The sequence below is a fragment of the Aegilops tauschii genome, chromosome 4 (assembly GCF_002575655.3).
Source record: "Aegilops tauschii subsp. strangulata cultivar AL8/78 chromosome 4, Aet v6.0, whole genome shotgun sequence".
Lineage (NCBI taxonomy): Eukaryota > Viridiplantae > Streptophyta > Magnoliopsida > Poales > Poaceae > Aegilops > Aegilops tauschii.
This window is the reverse complement of record NC_053038.3, coordinates 1792733-1814175: the sequence shown is the minus strand read 5'-3', so window position 1 is coordinate 1814175 and position 21443 is coordinate 1792733. Positions and strand designations below refer to the sequence as shown.

Below are 21443 nucleotides of genomic sequence, written 5' to 3'. Positions count from 1 at the left end.
TGACCTTGATTTTAGTTCAAGGTAACTCTCTGCCTTCTTGTTTGCGAGTAATCTTTTTTTCCTTCACATTGTTTGCTAGTCCCTAGTGTGTGTGTGTGTGAATTGATTATTCTTGTTCTCCATGGTTACATCCACTTATGAACCGATCTTTTGCATCATATTGTTGGTGTTGAAGGTAGTAATAAATTAAGGGGGCGATTTTTATCATACATAAATGTTTTCAGTTGCAGCGCAAGCCAGCATACCGTACAACCCATGGCAGGCGTTCTGGTTCCTTTGGGAACATAGGCGACCAGCATGCCCGCTGAAATAGCAAGATAAGAGGTGGCCATGCTGACTAGTGTCTCCGGCGAGATCAACGAGCTGGGCATCAAGCTCAGGGACCTCAAAAACATCCTTGCAGATGCTAAAAGGAGGAACACCACCGATGAGAGCATACGGTGGTGGGTGCAAGAACTGAACCGTGCCATGTACGATGATGTCACAGACATCCTCGAAAGGTATGGCTCAACACTACTAGGAAAAAGCCTAGCAGTAGCGCGGATTTTTAGCCTATCAGTAGCTACAGTAACCGCGCTACTGATACGGCGCTACCTTGAAATATATTTAGATTTTACAATGAGCATTGCAGACATAACAGAGCACATTGATTCATGGAGAAAAATGGGGAAGCTATTATAGGTTTTGCTATGAAGATCTGATTGTTGGCATAACTAATGGTGTATGATCAAACTATCATCCGCCATAAGGTGAACTCTTGGAAAGCTAAAATTTTGGGATGATATTCTTTTCTCATCAAAATAATTAACACAAACCCACACTCCCACGTCAAACTCTCTTTTAACCCTTCTATCATTGTAGATGTATTGAGCCAAGGTAGTCTTTACCACCCCGCCAATGCCAATGATCGGCAAGACTGGAAAGAAGTCATTAGTCACCTTGGCAGAAAAACTCTTGCTACTCTCTCCTTTTAGTCTCTTAGGAGTTGTGGTGTATATACAACAACACTCGTGCCTGGAGCTGCTGCCTTTTTCAACAGGCCATGTCGATCGACGTACCAGCCCTGATAAGTGAGAGAACCAATTGCTTGATGTGTTGATCCCGTACGTTGTTACGTCCAATCATCAAACCCAATCTCAATCACTTGATCTCGCTCTTCATCACGACCATATACTCGAAGCACTCCTATCACAAAACTTTTCTCCGGCATGAGAGGCTTGTCAAGCTATGTTGGCTCAACATTAAGACCCAGACTGTCAATTGATATATCGATTTTTGCATGTGCCATGTCAGATTCCAGTTGGCCTCCTTCAGTCTAGCTTTGGTACCACTGATCCAATCATTGAAAGCACTAAATGAGGAAGAGATAAGTTGACCTGCCCTGCTTCTTACTAAGAGGCCCTGTCTTGTGTCTTTAGCTAGGATTTTTCGTTTGCTCTTTTCTCTGTTCTCATACGTACAATTTTCACTCTCTAATAGACAAAATAGGGTATCTCCCGCTTTGTATTACAAAGAAACCATCACCGATACAACCAACCATACATGCTGGGGAAGTTGAGGTTGACTTCGATCAGATGAGTGCAAGACAAGTCGCAACCAGTCAGTCAAAACTGATACTCTCGTCCTCACTATTCCTCTGCTGCATCAAGTTTGCAATGCAACCACAGTGCATTAATGATGTTTTTTTTATGGAAAGACAGTAGGAGAGGCTCCTACTGTGTGTGTATATATTTATATATGTAAAGAGTTACATGGGTTACATATTTTTACAAGGTGGTGTTAATGATGTTAACGATGTCTACTTCATTATAACCCCCCTGTAAATTTCTTAGAAGGGAAATTGTGTCTTTTCATACTAATTAGTGCACATCATACTAATTAACTGTTTAGGATTACTTGTGTCGTCCTGTCCAATCCAAAACCCAACCAGGGCATGACCTAGTTCTAGATGGTTTGATGTACAATATGCATCTAAGTTATTTGATAACCAACAAAATTCCATAGTGATTGAACCTTGGCCTTCGAACAAGCATGCCAACAGACACTTGGTTTGTGCTGCTAAATCACATAATTCTGCTGTGTCCTAGGCCTGGCTGTCTCCCCACTAATGCTAGGGCTTCTGTAACCACGTGCACTCATCCAAACGGAAAAAAGCTAGATGGTCCCTTGTAACCACACGCTCCTCACTAGTGTAAATTTATAATGGCCATGTAGAGATGTGAACGATCAAAGCTGGCCGTGGGTGCATGAAATATGCAGTACGGTTTGCAGCCATTGGAAATCTCGTCCTTCACTCACCTACCTTCTGCACGTACCTATACAGCTTGATTCGCCTTCCTTCATTTTCACTCACCTAACTTCTGCACGTACCTATTGCTTGATTCGCCTTCCTTCATCTTCACATATTTTGCCAAAGCTAGCCCTAGTTAACCACATGTAGAGATCATCGTGTAGTCATCTGATCTTCAGCAAACCCTCTCTGAATCGCTTTAGTCTCTTTAATGACAATCATGTATCTCTGACGTTTATAACATAATCTACCTTGATAAAACTGGATCAAGATCACATTCGAAATTATTGAAAATAAGAACCAGTAGTAACAAGATGGAATTACTGTTCACGTTTGGTTGGCTGGCAGGTGGTGTGGATACAGTAGTGCTCCATTTTTATAGGCAGACATTCAGATGGAGCAAGGCAAAACAATATGATGCCTCTCTTTGATATACATATTTAGTGTTCACAGGTGCAGAGCATTAGTACATTTTGATTGGGTTTGTTCTAACAGTATTTAGTGTTCCAGTATACTATTGATTGATCTATCAGAAATAAACATAGTTTTCCAGAGAACGAATGAAAGACACCGGCGAAAAAAGAAAAAGAAAAACGCAGCTGCTTCAGAGGACCTGCAACCTGAGCTGCTTTCAGAGAGCAGAGCAAAGCAGAGTAGTCTAAACTCCATTAGTTGCTTTCACTAAACAAAGGAGAGCCTTGCCAAGGTCACCATGTTTCTTCACCAGCTAGATAGTCCGCCACGAAGTTTACATCTCTAAATTCATAAGTGTATATGTCACACTTCTCAAGAAATTAGTGTGGTGTCTGAATCTCTGCAGGTAAGTGTATATGGCATTATGGCTGATGCTTTCCCCGTATCCCTGCATGGATTTGATCATCATCTAAACATGAGATTCCAATGGTCATGGCATTATTAGTAAGAATACTCAAAAATAGTACAAGTTGTAACGGCAGACGTACTTATATATCCTTGCATCATATGGTCCTTCCTCGTTCGGCTGGAGTTTCAGCCTACTCCTCTTCTTCGACCAATCGATCCTGGCAAGCAAAACAAAACAGTGGGAGATATATTCAGCTATCCTATATCATACTGATGAAAATAGATATGCATGGAACCAACAAAGGTTACAGTAAGGAAGAATATTAGTATTAGCTAGATTGAAAGAGAGAGAGACCAAAGTATTACCTGATGAATATTTGTCTGTATGTTGGAGGACTCAGATGTGTAGAGCACGTGCCATTTCTTCTCATCTCCTCCTTCCTCTGCATAAGCCTCGACTTGCTTGATATGACTGAACTTGTCCCACTCGGAGCTAGATTCACCCTCAGCCATGGAAGTGAGTACTTCAAGGCTGCAGGTCAGCAGCAAATGACTAGGCTTCACAGTCGGCAGGTAGACTGGAAGTTGATTTTCCCTGCGGAAAACTCTCAGCTCGAGTCTCCGGAGTGCAGCCATCTCCTGCAGCATCTCGAGCTTTGGGCAGCACTTGATTGTAAGCTTTTGTAATTTTGGAATATTGGAGATCATGGCCAATTCAGGTATGTCATACAGGTCGAGCTCAACTACAGAAACAAAGTTCTCTAGAGAGTGGAGACCTCGGACGCGCCGTATTGTTAGCTTCTTCAAAGCTATTGCATGGGACATAAGTCCTGGAGGCATACGACCCAGTTTGCAAGATGTGATACGAAGTACCTCCAATAAGGGCATAGCTTTCACTTCCGTCTCCCAAACCCATTCCCCCCATTCCTCCATTCCGTCAAAATGCATCTGCTGGAGTTTGGGAAACGTAGCAGCCAACTGAGATGAAGGACGGTGCAGCTGATTGTACTGTTGAACGAATTCAGGACCAATACACTTGATTACTGGAGCATTCATCACTTTTATCCACTCCAAATACGGGAGCCTGCACAAGCCATCTGGGAGTTGGGTGCAGCAGGGCAGGTGTTCGAGGACAAGAATCTTCAAGCTCTCGAGAGGCACCATAACTGTGGACGTCATCCAGCCTGGGAGCCGGCGACCAAAATACCTTTTTATGCTGATGTATTCTATGCAAGGCTGAGGACATAGCACATCAAACACCGCCTCAATCATCTGCTCCTCCTCCTTAGACTCAGAGACTTCTCCTTGGACCAACCCATCTCCCACTCTACCACCACATTTTAAACCAAGATAGGTGAGTTGTTTCTTTGCATCTACCCTCGCCTTTGCAGCCAACAAGGCACTAGATACATTTTCTAGGCTCTCTAGTGAAAGTTCATTGAGCTGGGAAAGAGACCCCAACTCTTCCAAACTACACCAGTCACCATCAATATAGGCCGGAAACCCGTATAGTACCCTCAAATTTGTAAGAGCCCGAAAACCCCTTGGGATACTATTTACAAGCGTGTCATCAATATCAAGGAACCTCAACCCTTGCAGCTTGATAATGCTATCAGGAAGTTTCATGAGACTTTCACAACCTTCAAGGCTAATATGCTGCAGGAATTTCATCCCATGGATGTTCTCTGGTAGTCTACACATATCAGTCCTCTTTAATGCCAAATATCTCAAGTGCTTGAGTTGGCACACATATTCGAGCAGTGCAGCCATATTCACACCTTCAATATGTAGAGTCCGTAGACTAGAAAAGGTAACCAATGAATCACCAGACTGAAGTTTGAGGTTTCCAGTTACTATCAGTGTCCTAAGAGATTTCTGCTCTCTTAAATACCTCCACTCAAATTCATCGCATTCTACTCCTTTGGTTTCTATAGACAACCTAAGAAAACTTTGAGCTCCAAGTTTTTTTTTAATGGTCTCTCCACTATGAACTAACAGTGCTTCATCCCTAGCCACAAATTGAGCAAATGAGCGAATGACATCATGCATGTTGCAAATAAGTTGACTAGGGTAATCTGTATCTACCTCTATAAGGTTCCTTACTATTAGCTCCTTATAGTACTTATTCCCTTCTTCCAAACTACGAGTATATGTGTCTCCTTCAACCAATCCTTCACCAACCCACATGGACACAATTTCAGTATCATTTATCACTGTCTTTTTTGGTTTGAGGGAGAAGTGCAAGAAGCACTGTTTTAAGTAAGGGGACAAATCCTGATAGCTAAGATATATGGCATAATTTAGTTCCTTTGACATTTGAGATACTGACCACATATCATCATTCAAGACGTCTTGCCAATCACGTCGTGTTTTCTCCTTCTTGCATAGGAGTCCACCCATAACTTTTACAGCAAGTGGTAAGCCATCACATTTTGCTATAATCTGCAGGCCAATATCTTCTAGCATATCAACTTCTGGTTCATTTTCCTCTCCTGTGAGTACCTGCAAGTAGAAACTAATTGAGAAGCTGGATGCAATCCCTGATAATTGCTAAACTTAAGTCCGGAATAATCCACAAATTGAGAAGCCGTACATCATGCATACAAATGAAAATATTGTTTGATATCTTCCTTCATTTACCAACTTGATGAACTTGTGTTACGGTGAAATTTAAGTCAAGGAAGCATTATAAATATATAAAGTTTAAATTGGTAGATCTATGAAAGTGTAGATCAAATTAACTTAACAGTGTAGTCCCAAACGACGTGTATTATATTGAGTTTTGGAAGTACCGACCTGCTTCTTGAGCAATGACCAAGCATCTTGTGGAGCTAATTTGTCAACATGATGGTAGGGATGAAAGGCTTTCATGCTTCGGGCTACAGTGTCATGTCTGGTGGTGATGAGGACTCTACTACCGGGGCCACCATAGCTAAAGGGAGTCATTAGATGTTTGTTCCATGCATCAACATCCCACAGGTCATCTAGTACAAGAAAGAACTTCTTGTCCTTGATGGAGTTCTTGAGAGCATCGACAAGTAGGGCCTTGTCTTGAGCCCCACCCCCTCCAGGAAGATCTGCCCCAATGGCAGTGATGGTCGTACTTAACAACTCAACATCGGTGAAATCTTGTGTGATGCTAAGCCATATCTTCTTAGTAAACTTGCCTTCGATGGCCTCATCATTGAAGACCTTCTTGCCGAGGGTAGTCTTACCAATCCCTCCGATACCAACAATGGCGACCACAATGAGGCGACCACTCTTGTCACCTACCGCCTCCCTTGTAAGCACCTCCACAAGTGCCCTCGTGTCCTCCTCGATCTTCTCTCCAACCACACCGGACCGCTCAATCAGTGAATTTGTTTTCCGGTCAGTGGCGGGAGACCGAGTGGTCTTTTGGTCTTGGTAGGCTTCTAGCTTGATGAAATTGAAACTGCTGCCCCTCTTGCAAATATCATCCAAATTTTGGTTGAGGAGCTTGATGCGGGTGCCGATGTCGTGGGCGTGGAGGGGATTCCGCATGCAAAAGAGCAGAGGGTTAAGGCACCCCCTGTCCTTTGTTTGACCTTGCTCCATGGCCTTGAGATGACATAGGTCGACGATGTCAGTGGCCAAGTACATGGCACGCTTCAGTTCGCCCACCCACCCCCGCACACTATCATCGGTAATGTTCCTCCTATCAACATCAGCAAGGAAATTCTTGAGGTCCCCAAGCTTGATGCTTAGGTCTTTGATCCCGTCAGACACGCCGATTAGCATGGCCACCTCCTCTTTGGCCATCTCGGCAAGCATGCTGGTCACGTAAGATGCCAAAGCATCCAGAACCCCCGCCATTTGTTGCAGGGTTAGCTCACACTTGAGCTGGTACTGAAAACAAGCATGCAAATAAAAATTACTGCTCTGTATTACTACCTCGCTTTTTCACATCAACAATCCGAAGCTAACAGCAAGGATAATCAGATTCAGTCACTAGAGACTAGCAAGAAATCCCAAGGGAAAATGTGGCTTGCAAAGACAGTGCACAGAAATTCGGCTCGAAATAAAACCGATATAGTATTACCTTGAACAAACACCAACAATTGAAACGGAAAGACACACGATCAGCTCTTTCAAAAAAGAAAAATAGCTATAGTAAGTGTTGTGTAGCTGGATTCAGCTATGTACCTTGAATCGACTAGAGAGATGAGAGACGGATCTTGTTGCAGAGATAGATATCCCGTGCAGTCTCGCAAGTAGTTGCAGGGTCCAGTGGCTTGAGCTGGAACTGAAAACAAAGGATGCACACAAAATGAGTCCTCTTTATTACTACCTTTCACACATCAATAGTGACATGCAAAAAAAATGGAAAAGAAGGATGGTCATGTAGATTCACTCAGCAGAGACTACCAACAATTCGTTGTAAAGGAAAAGCATGGATTGCACACAAAAGAAAGTGCACACTAAATAGAGGGGACGGTCAATTTTTTAATAAGTGGGGTGGTGCTGCTGCAATCGATGAATTACCTTGGATCGATTGGAGAGATGATAGAAGTAACAGTGAGCAGAAAGCGAGACCCTTGGCCTAGATCTGGGGATCTAGATCCGGCATTCAGCAATGCTCCTAGTACTTGCGGTGTAGCACAAAGCTGGGAGAGGTTGCCATCTCGGTCCTATATTGCAGAAATTAAAAGCTTGCTGTTCAGAAAAAAGATCTGAGCTAAATTCGTAGTACAGAAATCAAAATCTAAGCTTTGTAGTACTGAACAAAACAGAGCCTCTGTAATAATCTAATGTGTGAGCTTAATTTGTAGTACTAGTGTACTACTTGCAAAGCAAAGCTCTAAAAACTACTAGGTACTTTCTGCTAAAAAGATGTGAGCTTAGTTGGTACCGCACAACAAATTGGACTGCACAAATCACAGGCTACTAAAAGAAGATCTGAGCTCAATTTTCACAGCACAGCACAAAACAAAATCAAAGCTTTGTACGTACTCAACAAATCGGAGCTTTCTATGACTGCGCAAACCCAGAACCCGGTGATTTCTTCTGCTGAGAAATTAAGAGTTCTATAGGTGGTACGGAAATCATCTCAAAGATTTGTAAGAAACAATTTAGTCTGAGCTTGCTGCGGCCCCACTCAGCTCAGATCTGAGGATCCGCTGGCTAGGACGAAGAGGAGAGGAAGGGGGTCCTCACCTTCTACTTGTATGGCGGCTGCGGCAACGTCGGGGGGAAGCGGTCGTCGGCGTCGCGCTGTGCACGGCCGGCGTAGAGGAGAAAGAAAGAGTGAGAGTGAGCAGAGTGGTCACCCAGGGTAGAATGGGAAAAGGGATGTAATCAGTTAGCAGACGGGAAGGGTGAATATAATCTCGGTGGCGTACGCAATGAGGTGGCCGACAAAGGTCTGTAGCTTCACGATGGCTGAGGTCCCAATCAATCAGCAAAGGTGGTAGGCTCCGGCCACATCGCCGTCTCTGTCCAGAACAGTGAGCTCTGCTTCATTGATTGATTGATTGAGGTCCCAGCGAGCGAGCGAGCGTGCGCGGCAAATCTGACAAATTTGACCTATAGATAAAATCAAATCACAGAATGAACTATCCGTGAAACTATTTCACGCGGCTGACCTTTTTGTGTGACGCCCGATACGAAGGCGCCACACTACACTGTGCAACGTCTCACAGATAGGCGCTACATGACCAGCGTCGCACGCTACATGACCAGCGTCGCACCCGTGTGATCAGAAAATTATTAAGTCAGTGTGCAGCAGGTTTCCGAAATAGTGTAATGGAAAAAAAAAGTGCTTCAAATCATTGCTATTTGACTCGGACCTGTTCTGAAAAAGTCAAGGTATTTCGAAGCAAATTTGATTAATGCTATTTCTATTAGTTTGGAACAATTGGAAAAGTCTAAAAACGAAACCCTTTATTTTGAAAAACAAAGGGCAATGAATCCGACATCTAGGTCCAGATCGTGGAGCAGTCGCAGCTTTCGGGCGCTTGAATGCGTGGATCGGCGCCCCCATCTGGAGCGGGAGTCCATGGCCGGTCGGCGCTGTTCACACCTGCTGCACGGCGCAACATGTCGAGCAGAGCACATGGTAGCCAGTCGATGGATCAGACGACGGCATGACATGAAGGCGTCTGTGTAGGAGTAGGTGGGGGGTGAACTGAATCCGGCTCGCTCGCTGGAGCGGATCCAATGAATCCCAGCGCGTCTAGTGTGGTGGTGGGGGAGCTCGGCACCCAAGCTGTTGAGGAACAATGGATGGGAGGCGAGGGGGCCTCCTCCCTTGTAGCTTCACGGGAGGCTACCGGGATGGGTGGGTTTGCATTTGTGATATTTGTAGTTTTACCAGGGAAAGTAAGGAGCTATTGCAGTTTTCATCCTTAATCAGCTAAGCACTCTACTAACAGAGTACTTTTCTTTTCAAAAAGGAGGTTAAAACACTGGCCTCTGCGTCAATCGATGCATACGGTCATCTTTATTTATTATTCAACAAAGGTCGAACAGGAATATACATCAAGCCACCCGAAACCACCACTCACTCACATCTAAAAAACTAGATAATGTGGAGGGCTCTCACTCCCATATCTAAAACCAGTGTCGTCGCCGATCCATCCACATAATGTATCAGAACTAATACCGGCGCAGCAGACAAAATGCGTACAACACATGCACACGCTTTAGAAGCCGCCATCATCATCGGACCGCTGACCCATCTTCAGGAGATAGATCCGCATCATCCTTACCGGTCCGTCGATGCCACCACGACGCCCGACGACGCTATCGTCCTGCGCTCGTCCATCCAGACGCAAAGGATTTGTCGTGCGTAGCACCTATCGACCAAACATGACACAGTGTAGCACCTTGCCGGAGTTGGCGGCGGCCGCGCAGTTCCGGCAGCGAAGAGCGGCGTCATCGGGCAGCGGCGGTGGCGGGGCGGTCGAGAAGGGGGATGAAGAAGGGGCGAAAATGATAGGTTAGTGAATCGGACCTACACTGATCTTTAGTGGATAGGGTAGTTTTATTTTGCTCGCGTGGGCCTAATGGATACTGCTGTCGTATGCCTAATGGGCCACGCTATAGAAAACGAAAGCACGCGGGAAAAAAACTCAGAAAATGCCTATGTGATACGAGAAAAATTCTATGCCAGCGGTATGCTCAAATCAACGTCGTACCAAATTGTCCGACGCCACCACTATTTGGAAAAAATAGTACTAGCGTTGTTAGGAGTCGGTGCGCCACCAACAAAAATTGTGACTAACACTTTTTCCACTAGTGATGAACTGTCGATCATCAAGACCAAATGCTGATTGCGCGACAACATGCAAAATTAGCACAACAGAGTTGGGTGCATTCAAATTTATTTTAAATAATACACTAGAGTTCTGTGTAACTCATATATTCATACAATAGCACACGCTCATTCCAAATAGTAGAAAGAATACAACATCACTAAAAATCACTTCCGGGCAAGCAAAACTATCGAGGGTATGTCGCGGATAACACCACCTCTTCTTCTTGGCTATAGCATCTGGTTGCTTCACTTCCCTTTGGTCGTTTGCTAGTCGATGGACAATTTGGTGCCGCATGTTTCTTCCCGTTTGTTTCTTCTATCAAATCACCCATGACATGCTCCTTGCGCGCTTGGAGAGCTTCCAGCGCCATCTCCACTTGCCTCATGGTTGGTCGCTCCTCTGCTCTCAGTTTCACGCACGACACAGCTAGATTAGCTACGTCTTCGACTTCGCTACCTCCCTCTTCTACAACTGGTGGGTCTAGTATTTCGGATAGATTGCCTTCTGCAAGTAGTGCAACGAACTCCATGACAAGCCCAACGCCTTCATTGGATCTATACAAAGATGGCTTCCTCCTAGTAAGCAATTCAATAAGAAGAACTCCAAAGCTATAAACATCGCTACTTTCTGTGAGGCGTCTGCTATAATAATATGTAGGATCCAAGTAACCTATAGTTCCTTGCACTGCAGTTGTTGTTCCTGTTTGATTCATGGCAATGTACCTTGAAGCTCCAAAGTCTGACACTTTTGCTGTCAAGGCATCATCAAGAAGTATGTTGGAAGGCTTGATATCTCTATGTATTACAGGGACTGAAACAGCAGAGTGAAGGTATGCAAGGGCTTTGCATGTTTCGGTTGTGATCCTTAACCTATCTTACCAAGTTAACGATCTTGGTTCTTCCGTGTGAAGATGATCACTAAGTGTTCCATTGGAAATGAACTCGTATGCCAATAAAGGGACTTCTGTCTCGAGGCAACACCCACGAAGCTTTACAATATTCCTGTGGTTGATCTGCGAGAGTATCGCAACTTCATTGATGAACTCGTCAATTTCTCTTTTCACAACAATATTTGACTTCTTTATAGCCACAACATGCAAGTCTGATAAGATCCCTTTGTAGACAGTGCCATGCCTTCCACCACCAAGCCTGCGAGCTTGATCGAAATTGTTGGTAGCCTTCTGTAGCTCTTCTAACGAAATGAGCATCCTCTCTGCGATGTCTGCCCTATGAGATACCAACTGCTTCAGCAGTTGTCCACGGTTTTGAGTAAAGAACTTCCGTCTCAACATCCTCAGCTTTTGTTCCTTAAAATCACTTGACAATACGAGTATGCGAAGAACCAAAAGTAGAATGAATGGGCCACTTGCAGCCGACAAACCAATGATTAAGGCCAAGTTACCTGAAAGTTAAACAATACACGCACATATGTTTACTATAACTATTTGCTTAAGCAGGCCCAATAAAAATAATAGTTCCATTGTTTGCACGTACTAGTAGTAGTAATCGACTGGCTGGTGCGTGTCATACCTGTGTTTGTGTCTGCGACACAGCCCCCGGGTATGGAGTAGTTGCCATGGGTTCCTTGTGGGCACCGGCAGCTAACATATCCGGGCAGTCGCTCACAATGGCCGAAGCAGCCATGTTTTTCTTTCTGATCACACACATGGATATCTGCACACAATATAATTTAGCATGTCTTGTTTAAGACTAAGTAAATAAAAGATACTGTAATTAAGTTAACAAAACATGGACATGTGCACATGTGAAGTTGTGAACTCACCTTGGCATCATAGGACGTGCTGCTGGACAAGATGGACGACTGGCAGCAGCCCAAGTTGGAGCAGCTGTTGGAATTGTAGTCTGCGGCGAAATACTGGGCGGGGAGCGGACTACCATTGTCGTCAGTAAATATGGGGCAGAAGGAGGCGCACCGATTGACGATTTCTCCCTTCCACCGCAGTGTCGCCTGCACGTTGCACCCGGTGAGGATCATCTCGTTGGCCAGGTGCTGCAGGAAGTACGGCGCCCCGCCGATGGCCTCGGTGTAGGTGTAACCGAGGCTCAACCGGCCAGAGCCGCCGCTGCTCATGTTGATGTTGATGGCTTGTAGTTTGTGGCTGACTACGCGCATCGTGAGCTTCTCTAGGGAAATCTCGACAACCTCGAATGCACCAGCGCCACCATCGCCGAGGAGCAGCCGCGGGGGTTTGCTTCCTCGGTCGTCGCAGGTGAGCTTCAAACCCGGCCAGTAGCACTTCTTGGGTCCCATGCCGAACGGGTACGACACGCTCACGTCGCCGCAGCGGGTCTGGCAGCCGGGCAGCCCGATTTGTGGTTCCCCGGCGACCGCCAGGAAGGAGATTAGTAGTTGCAGCACCGCTGTGATGAATACGCACCGGCTCGTTAGCATCACGGCGGAACGGAGATAGATTGACCTGTCGCTAAAGTTAGCTAATTTCAGTTGGCGCAATTCTGCTACATATAGGAATAGACGAGTGGTACACGTCTATACTCTATACCACCACTCACTAACGTCATTGAAAATTTGTTAGGCGAACTGAAGATCTCTTAAAAATGGAAAACATGTTATGTGAAGTTCCAACTTTGGTGTGAATATTTATGTTTATGAGACATCTGTGAAACTATAACAAAACCTATTCATAAATTAAGTCGTGTCTTATGGATCTCTGCAAATGCACACGAGACATTCTGGTAGCTACATGCGAGATTGGTTTTTGAGCTTTTTGACGCTTCAAAACCCAAATTACAAATTTAATTCTAAATCTTTTAGAAAGCACATGTGGTGGGCTGTTTTCTGTTTGGATTTCGTCCAATCCCTATTGAAAGCAACATTAGCCAGCTAGCGTTTGTTTGAGTGGTTTAGATAGCTCTTCTGGCCCTCCACATTAATAGATGCACAGCTATATATATTTGATTGGTTCGAAATGGGATCTCTTCAAATGCACACGAGACATTCTGGATGGAAATGATATTGAGTCCAGTTATTTTGAGGATATGTTATATTTCTTTAAACAAAGTACTCCACTTTACTACAGGCAGAGCTATCCAAATTGTTTGATTGGCTTGAAATGTTTGTGAGTTGAGATTTTTGGGGTATGTTTTATACTTCCTCCGTTCCTAAATACAAGACCTTTTAGAGATTTCATTATGGACAACATACAAAGCAAAATGAGTGAATCTACAGTGTAAAATAGGACTATATACATGGGTATGTAGTTCAAAGTAGAATCTCTAAAAGTTTTACATTTAGGAATGGAGGGAGTACTTGTAAAGAAGGTGGTAGTGAAGCAAAGTTGACCAAACTACTTCCACATCGAGCATGGTCGTTCTCACAAACACTAGCCTCAGAAAAGACTAGTATACAGGTCCATGGCTTTTTCCGCCTCTTAAAAACAAAAATGTCACGGTCTTATATGGGGAAGACTTGGACTTGGCAGGTCTCCCTGGGACCCGCACGAAGTTTCCATGAATGAGAACTGAGAACCCTTGGTCAAATAATCTTTTTCTTCTGCCCTTAAAGGCAGGGACTATGATTCCAACCTCTCTTTCTCGTGCTAGGCCAGGCACGTTAGTGTTGAGTAACAATGAAGTGAACACAGCAAAATCAAGAACCATCGAGATATTTGCCTTGGGCGATGTTTTTTGACAGGGATTTCTTTAGGTGGTTTATAGTTGCAGATATTGAGAAAGAATTCCGTTAGGATGTATTCCATTTTTAAGACGGAAATTTACATATTTTAGCAAAGGGAATTTTACATGTAGAAACGGATTTCTTGCCTGGTTTCTTTTTTCGAAAAGGAGGATTACCCCTGCCTCTGCATCAAAATGATGCATGCAACCATATTTAAAAATTATTAAACAAAGTCTGACAAAGCAGATAGATGGATGGACCCAAAGCATCCTTCCTGGCAACCTAAACGCTATACGTACAAGTCTGATGGAGTGCACTGGCGCATCCACGCACGCCATCTAATCCGGTGGCCTCACCAGGTTGCCCCACGGCGAGCTTAGAACACCAACCGGTCTAGCAGACCTTCAGCGTGCACCGCATGCGCACTCTCTCGAGTCTGCCACCGCCATCTTCCACCATCCTATTTTCAGGAGAGATCAATGGATAGGCCTTGCCAGGGCCCAACTGTTGTCGATGCCACCATGACGCCAGACAGTGCTACCATCATATGCGCGTCCATCAACACACTTCCAACTCCGGGACCTCACCGCGCCATGCTGCCGACACTCGCCGTCACCAACATGGTAGATGACACACCGCACCACCTCATGCCCCCTCCAGCCAGCACCTGCTCCAAGACAACGCCCTCGGGAAGGAGAACGTCACTGAAGAATCCTGAAACATGCTTTCGCCCCGCTTTATATATATAAAGCAAAGATCAAACAAAGTACACGACTAAACGATACAGGGTGATGAGGTAATCTCAGACAACACCGATCCCAGGATAATTGGACCACACAAGACTCACGCGACTACGCTACCAAGACAGAGCATGGGAGGAACTGTTTACAACACCACGCTACGACCAATAACACCTAATAAGCTCCACAACAACGTCCTAGGGAGGGAGAACGGCACAACACGTCATCGCTGCCGAGTCCAAAACGGACAAAGGTTTTCACTCGGAACCTAGGCACAAAGAGGAGCACCACGACGTCTTCAAGAAGATAATGGCGCCCATGAACTTGATCATTTAGAATGAACAAAACTTGTGATGCGTTACTCATTTGCACATGCATACCTTCGCACTATGTCATGTGCCACGGGCGGTCATGGAGGCGCGAAGGCCAGTCTGACAAGCACCTTCCATCTGACAAAGCACTTGGGACAGATGGTTTTAATGGAGATTTTATTAAGGCCTGTTGGAATATCATTACCCAAGATTTCTACAAGTGGATTGAGGATTTCTATCATCGGAAGATCTCCCTTCAGAGTATCAATGCCTCTTTTATCACTTTGATTCCAAAGAAGGACAATCCAGTGACAGCCAGTGGCTTCAGACCAATTTCTCTTCTAAACTTCACTATCAAGATCATTACCAAACTTTTGGCCAATAGATTACAGACTGTGATTCTCAAGATTGTGCACACTAATCAATATGGCTTCATCAAGAGTAGAACTATTCATGATTGTCTAGGATGGGCTTTTGAATATCTGCATCAATGTCAACAATCTAAACATCCTATTGTACTCCTCAAACTGGACTTTGAGAAAGCTTTTGATCTGCTTAACCATCAAGCCATTCTTGCTATTCTGAAAGCCAAAGGTTTTGGAAGTAGATGGATTAACTGGATCACAATGTTGCTTTCCTCAGGTACTTCTTCAGTTCTGCTCAATGGAGTGTCAGGGAAACTTTTTCACTGCAGACAAGGAGTCAGGCAAGGGGATCCTGTTTCTCCTTTACTCTTTGTGCTGGCAGCTGATCTTCTTCAGTGTTTGAGCAACTACACCGAGTCCGCAATGAACTGGAGTGCTCGAAAAAAGAAGCATCCGAGGGCGAGCAGAAAGCCGTAAGGAATCTGTTTGAAGCTTCTATGATGGTATGTTATTTGAAATTTTCACATGCGTTTAGCTATCCATTGTTGATGCCTAATCTACCGTTTTCCCAACTCTCATCTCTAAACACATACTCCCTCCGTCCCAAAATAAGTGTCTCAAACTTAGTACAAATTTATACTAATGTTAGTACAAAGTTGAGACACTTATTTCGAGACGGAGGTAGTAGCATTTATGTTACCTGGTGCATCTGTCTTTGACTAAGTGAACTTTTTCTTGCAGTTCAAAGCACGGGAGAATGCACTCCGCAAAGAAAAAAAAGAGGTAGAGGATAGGCTGACCAAAGAAAACACTGGACTCAGAAAAGAACACCTCTATATATGCAAAGAGCTGCAAAAGGCAAATGAGCAAAGAGCAGAACCGGAGAATAGTGTATTTGGCCCTACTAGTGATGTTGCCTTAACAGAGTTCAGCTACGCAGAGATAAATGAAGCGACGGCCAACTTTGATGACTGCAAAAAGATTGGGGTTGGTGGGTGTGCAACGGTCTACAAGGGATTTCTACGACATACTACTGTAGCCATAAAGAAATTCAACCGTGAAGGCGCAACAGGAGATAATGAGTTTAATGACGAGGTATTTTTCATCATTAAGAGTAAGAGATGTTGTCAGATGAAAACAAGTAAAATGGTGCATCTAAATATGTGACTTTCCAATATATTGCAGGTAGAAACACTTCGAAGGATGAGGCATCCGAACCTTGTGACCCTGATAGGAGTGTGCATGGAGGCCAAAGCGTTGATCTTCGAATTCTTGTCGAACGGAAGCCTAGAGGATTGTCTGCAATGCAACGACCAAAGAGAGCCACTCTCATGGCGAACGCGCATCAAAATCGCTACCGACATCTGCACGGGACTTATCTTCCTCCACTCCAACAAACCAAAAGGCATTGCACATGGTGATCTCAAGCCTGACAATGTCCTTCTCGATGCCAGCTTTGTTTGCAAACTGGCAGACTTTGGGATCTCTCATCACTTGAATGTAACAAACACCACTATCACCCCGTATCACCGAACAAACCAACTCAAGGGCACAATGGGATACATGGACCCAGCATACATTGCCTCAGGGGAGCTCACAGCACAGTATGACGTCTACTCCTATGGAGTAGTGTTGATGCGATTGCTAACTAATAAGAGCCCCCTAGGCCTTCCACATGTTGTGGAGGCAGCCATTAGAGAAGGCACGTTGCTAGATCTAATTGATACTTCTGCAGGGGAATGGCCACCTGAGTGTGCTGAAGAGTTGGCAAGACTAGCACTGCGTTGTTGCCGGTTAGAACGAAAGGAGCGGCCTAATCTTGCAAAGGAGGTCTGGGGTGTCTTGCAAGCTATGATGAATATTCAAGACCAGAAATGTGGGCCACCAACGTTTTTCATCTGTCCAATGACACAGGTCCCTTAACTAAACAAAGAAATGAAGCACCAGAATCATGTGATGCCATTCGCATGAACAGTTGCCTTTTTTTCGCCGAGAGTGGATTTTCTACTCCTGGGTGCACCTACACCCCCAATCCTCCATGAACAGTAACTTTGAAAAAAAATAGAAAGCAAAATTTAAAAAATATGAAATTTTAGGACATGAAACATGATCAAACATTTGATGTTCTTGCAAAGTTTCAGCCACAAAATACATTCAAAGAGCTTTCACCCAAAGAAACAAAATCAGTGTAGAAAGTTTTATGCACTTTTGAGCAGTAATTTCATTTCCTTTTTTGGTGAGGGCTCCTATTTTTATTTATGGCTGAAACTTTGCAAGAACATCAAATGTTTGATTTCCTGAAATTTCAGATATTTTTGTTATTTTTTGTATTTTTTTTTCGAATTTTCACTTGGTGCACCTATACCCGGGAGCAGCCACACCTTTCTCTTTCCCGATTAAACACTTGCAACCTTTACAATCCAGTCACTGAATTAGTTTGATATAACTTGCATCCTTACATAATATTTTCAGGAGATCATGAGGGATCCACACATTGCTGCTGATGGATCCACATATGAAGGTGACGCCATGAAGGACTGGTTTCAAATGGGGAACAAAATTTCCCCCATGGCCTACGTCAACTTTGCACACCATGAGTTGATACCGAACAATGCCCTTCGTTTTGCAATTCAAGAATGGCAAAAGCGACAACAACCGTGACATTTAAACCTTCCATTTTTTTGTATGATGCCATGTTTATGATGTGAAACAAATGACTCTTATAATTAAGTGTGTACAGACAACTTTTTATTGTGCCTTCTTAATTAGAAGCTACCATTTTCTGATTGCTTAGTATCACAAATGAGGAATGATGCACATGCTTTCTGTTACATGTTATTGGGAATTGGAATGAACTGGCATGGTGGGTATTCAAGTTGAATGAAACAGTGATGTGTACACCCATTGTAATCCGCCATGGCTGGCTTCTGCGAAGCTAGCTATGCATAGACCGGGTGTGTGATCATTCTGTTTGTTTACTCTTGATGTTTCATTTTGAGTCAATAAAATCCACCTTTTGTCGGGAAAAATAAATATCAATGATAATAAATATAAGTTTTATGTGGCTGTTATCAATAGACACTTAAAAGTGTATCCAATAGCTATATTTGTATCAAACATGTGTATGCCGGCTTAGGGAGAACACCTAGCTCAATATATGGGTTGAAGATGTGCCAAATAGAGCAATTGTTGATTCTTCTAGACCAAGACATAAATCCAGCTTGTATGCTTGTCAGGTTAACATTAGGTTTGTGTTCACAATAATTTGAGATGTGTACGGATGCTTTGTGAATTTCAGCTAGGTTCCTATAATTTTCCTTACATGAAAACCCAATAATATAGAGCGGGTTCTACTAGGAGAGAGTTGGAACCCAAAAACAATTGAGGCTGAAATAAGTAAGTTGCTCTCGGGGGAAGTATACTGCTAAATTGACGATATTCAGGTTAAAATTTTACCTGATGAAAGCATGACAACTAGCATGTCATTAACAAAACAATTGGTTGCATTTATTAAACAAGAAAATCCGAGATACTTATCATACATGTCCGAAATTATACACATTGGTGGATCTGTTTTCAGAGCAAGTGGATCCACATGGCTACCAAACGTTGCATGCCCATTCAGGTTATGTTTGGTAGCACAATATTGAAAAAACCAAAGTATTGAAAACCACAGTATTTCAGCATGTAGGTACAAGATACCACAGTTTTGACATACCAGTTTATTTTGAAGTATTGAGAATACTGCGACCTGTTTCGCAAATGCTTATATGCAACAACAAAAATTAGCTAGCTAGCTAGCCGTATGAAGCAGTTGTAATACGCGCGTTCCTAGCTAGTTTTGTCAGGAAAACAACAAGTGCAGACTTGGAAACGAGGGAGAATAGAACCCGGAAGTTAAGCGTGCTCAGGCTGGAGTAGTGAGAGGATGGGTGACCGTCCGGAAAGTTAGATGATTTGGAATGATGAGGGGTGATTAGAGATTAGAGGATATATTGAGCAGTGATGAGGGGTGGTGATTAGAGATTAGAGGTTAAAATAATTCAGAAATTTGAAAATAAAATAAAAAAATTAAAAAAATTCGCAAAAAAACCAGGTTTAAACCTGCGGAGGAGGCCTTTAGTCCCGGTTAGCCACGAGAACCGGGACTAAAGGACGGGCCTTTAGTCCCGGTTAGCCACGAGAACCGGGACTAAAGCCTTTAGTCGCGGTTCGTAAGAGGCGCGACTAAAGGGGGGGGTCTTTAGTCGCGCATATTTAGTCCCGGTTGCACAGCCGGGACTAAAGGCCTTTGCGAACAGGGATTAAAGGCCTTTTTTCTACAAGTGCGAGGCCTGACTTCGACTGGAAAGTGATCCCTGCTAGGTTATGCCATGGTTTGTAACCTTCATTTGCCTGAGCCTTTAGCTGGGGCTTATGTCAGCGTCAGGTCTGGCCTTGGATGCGGTCTGTGTTACAAACGATGTCTGGCTCAAATCAGCACAACGCAAGCCGGCTAGCGGGAGGCCAGTAGGCTGGTTCCGTTTTTTTTTCCTCAGAATAGTTTGAATTACTTATCACATGTGTCACGTGGCTAGGAGCAAGAAAACTAAAAGCCAAGAAGAGATCGCCGCATGTGGCTACATCGATGCTTGGTCTGTGCGGCTCTGGTGACGCCCCATTGCCATGGCAAGCTCACAAAGTATTTTCAAAGTGTTTTGAGAGTACTGCAGTTCTTTTAAATACTATAGTTTTAATAACTATGGGCTGTTTGGCTATCAGCAAAAAGTGTGGAATTAAAACTACAGTATTTTCTCTGTCTAAAAAAAAGAAGCTTCAACCTCTTTTTTTTTAACAGAGCACGCGAAAGAAACACTGGATGTTATCTTCTTCCTCCCTTCAAGTCGCAGCCATCATGTTGTCTCTAAAGAGCATCTCAGTCGGAAACGAATCAAGAGACAAGAAAGGAGAGAACAATGTGAGGATGTTGATCTTCGTCCTCTCGCCTCTCCGCGCTGGCCGTCGGCCTCGGCACGGCCGCGTCGTTTCTCATCCTATGCTAGCCAAGAGCAACAGTGTTGTTGTCATGGTATAACCTTTAGTCCCGGTCTGGCCAACCGCGACTAAAGGTTCGGGCCATTAGTCGCGGTTGGCCAGACCAACCGGGACTTAGTCCCGGTTGGTCTGGCCAACCGCGACTAAAGGCCTTCGGGCCAGCCTGAGGACCTTTAGTCCCGGTTGGCCAGGCCAACCGGGACTAAAGCCCCTCCCGTCCGCCAGCTGTCGACCGAGCGCGCTGGGCCCAGATAGTTGGTCGCGGGTCTCCTCCCGAACCGCGACTAAAGACCCCTTTGGTCGCGGTTCGATTATTTTGGGGACTAATGGGGGCGTATGGAAGCCTCTTTTTCTACTAGTGCCGTGTTGGGCATCTTTCCTCCAGTCGGTCCGAGATAGACAAACGACGAGTCGACTATCGGAGGCGTCGCCCAACGACAACCGGTCGACGATTTTCACAACGCAATTATATTGCTTGTTAACTACAACTGTTATTTCTTAGTTACGCTGGAAACAATCAGACTTTATTGGGCCACTATTACCCACATTAATACCAGCCCATCATGGAACCCCTCCTGATGCACTCTATATAAGATGGGAGACGTGCACCGGCTGAGGATTGAACATCATTGTAAGCTTTACATGCATGAGAAAGAACACCACACAAGAGTAGAGTATTACCTCCAGAGCCAACGGCTTGAACCTATATAATTCCTGATGCGGACTCCCATCTACATCTTTCGGTAGTCACTACGCTCCTCCATACACACTCGATCCTATATGTACTTTCAGTGAAATAACCACGACACATAGCGTATATAAACTTGTAGGTTAACAATAACCACAACAAAAATGGTTTTCTGATGAGTTCTAAGTAAAGATAGGATCTGTTCATTGGCGGTGCGACAAGGCAAGTAGGAGCGTAGGAGGTGGAGCAGCTGTGGGTCATA

General features: G+C 44.3%; 2 protein-coding genes across 2 annotated transcripts; one reads left to right on the top strand and one right to left on the bottom strand.

Annotated features, from left to right (window-relative positions):
- Positions 1-2685: 2685 nt before the first annotated feature.
- LOC109786402 (uncharacterized) lies at positions 2686-12846 on the bottom strand. The gene is given in 10 exon segments (XM_073496048.1): positions 2686-3152; positions 3253-3330; positions 3479-5614; positions 5909-6979; positions 7277-7376; positions 7616-7761; positions 9841-9927; positions 10604-11790; positions 11919-12042; positions 12172-12846. Coding segments are annotated over 9 exon segments (5508 nt in total). The 5' UTR covers positions 12802-12846; the 3' UTR covers positions 2686-3152; positions 3253-3303.
- A 1718-nt stretch (positions 12847-14564) lies between these two features.
- Positions 14565-19568, top strand: LOC109786413 (U-box domain-containing protein 70-like). The gene is made up of 6 exons (XM_020344979.3): positions 14565-14666; positions 15737-15800; positions 15856-15962; positions 16201-16554; positions 16645-17373; positions 17932-19568. Exons 1-6 carry the CDS (start codon positions 14565-14567, stop codon positions 18118-18120), a joined length of 1545 nt encoding a protein of 514 aa, XP_020200568.1. The 3' UTR covers positions 18121-19568.
- The last annotated feature ends 1875 nt before the right edge of the window (positions 19569-21443 follow it).

Coding starts and splice junctions, on each gene's coding strand:
- LOC109786413 (XM_020344979.3), top strand. CDS start 14,565: ATGACGCCAGACAGTGCTACCATCATATGCGCGTCCATCAACACACTT. Junction 14,667..15,736: donor CACTCGCCGTCACCAACATG/GTAGATGACACA, acceptor TGCTTTCCTCAG/GTACTTCTTCAGTTCTGCTC. Junction 16,555..16,644: donor ATAATGAGTTTAATGACGAG/GTATTTTTCATC, acceptor AATATATTGCAG/GTAGAAACACTTCGAAGGAT.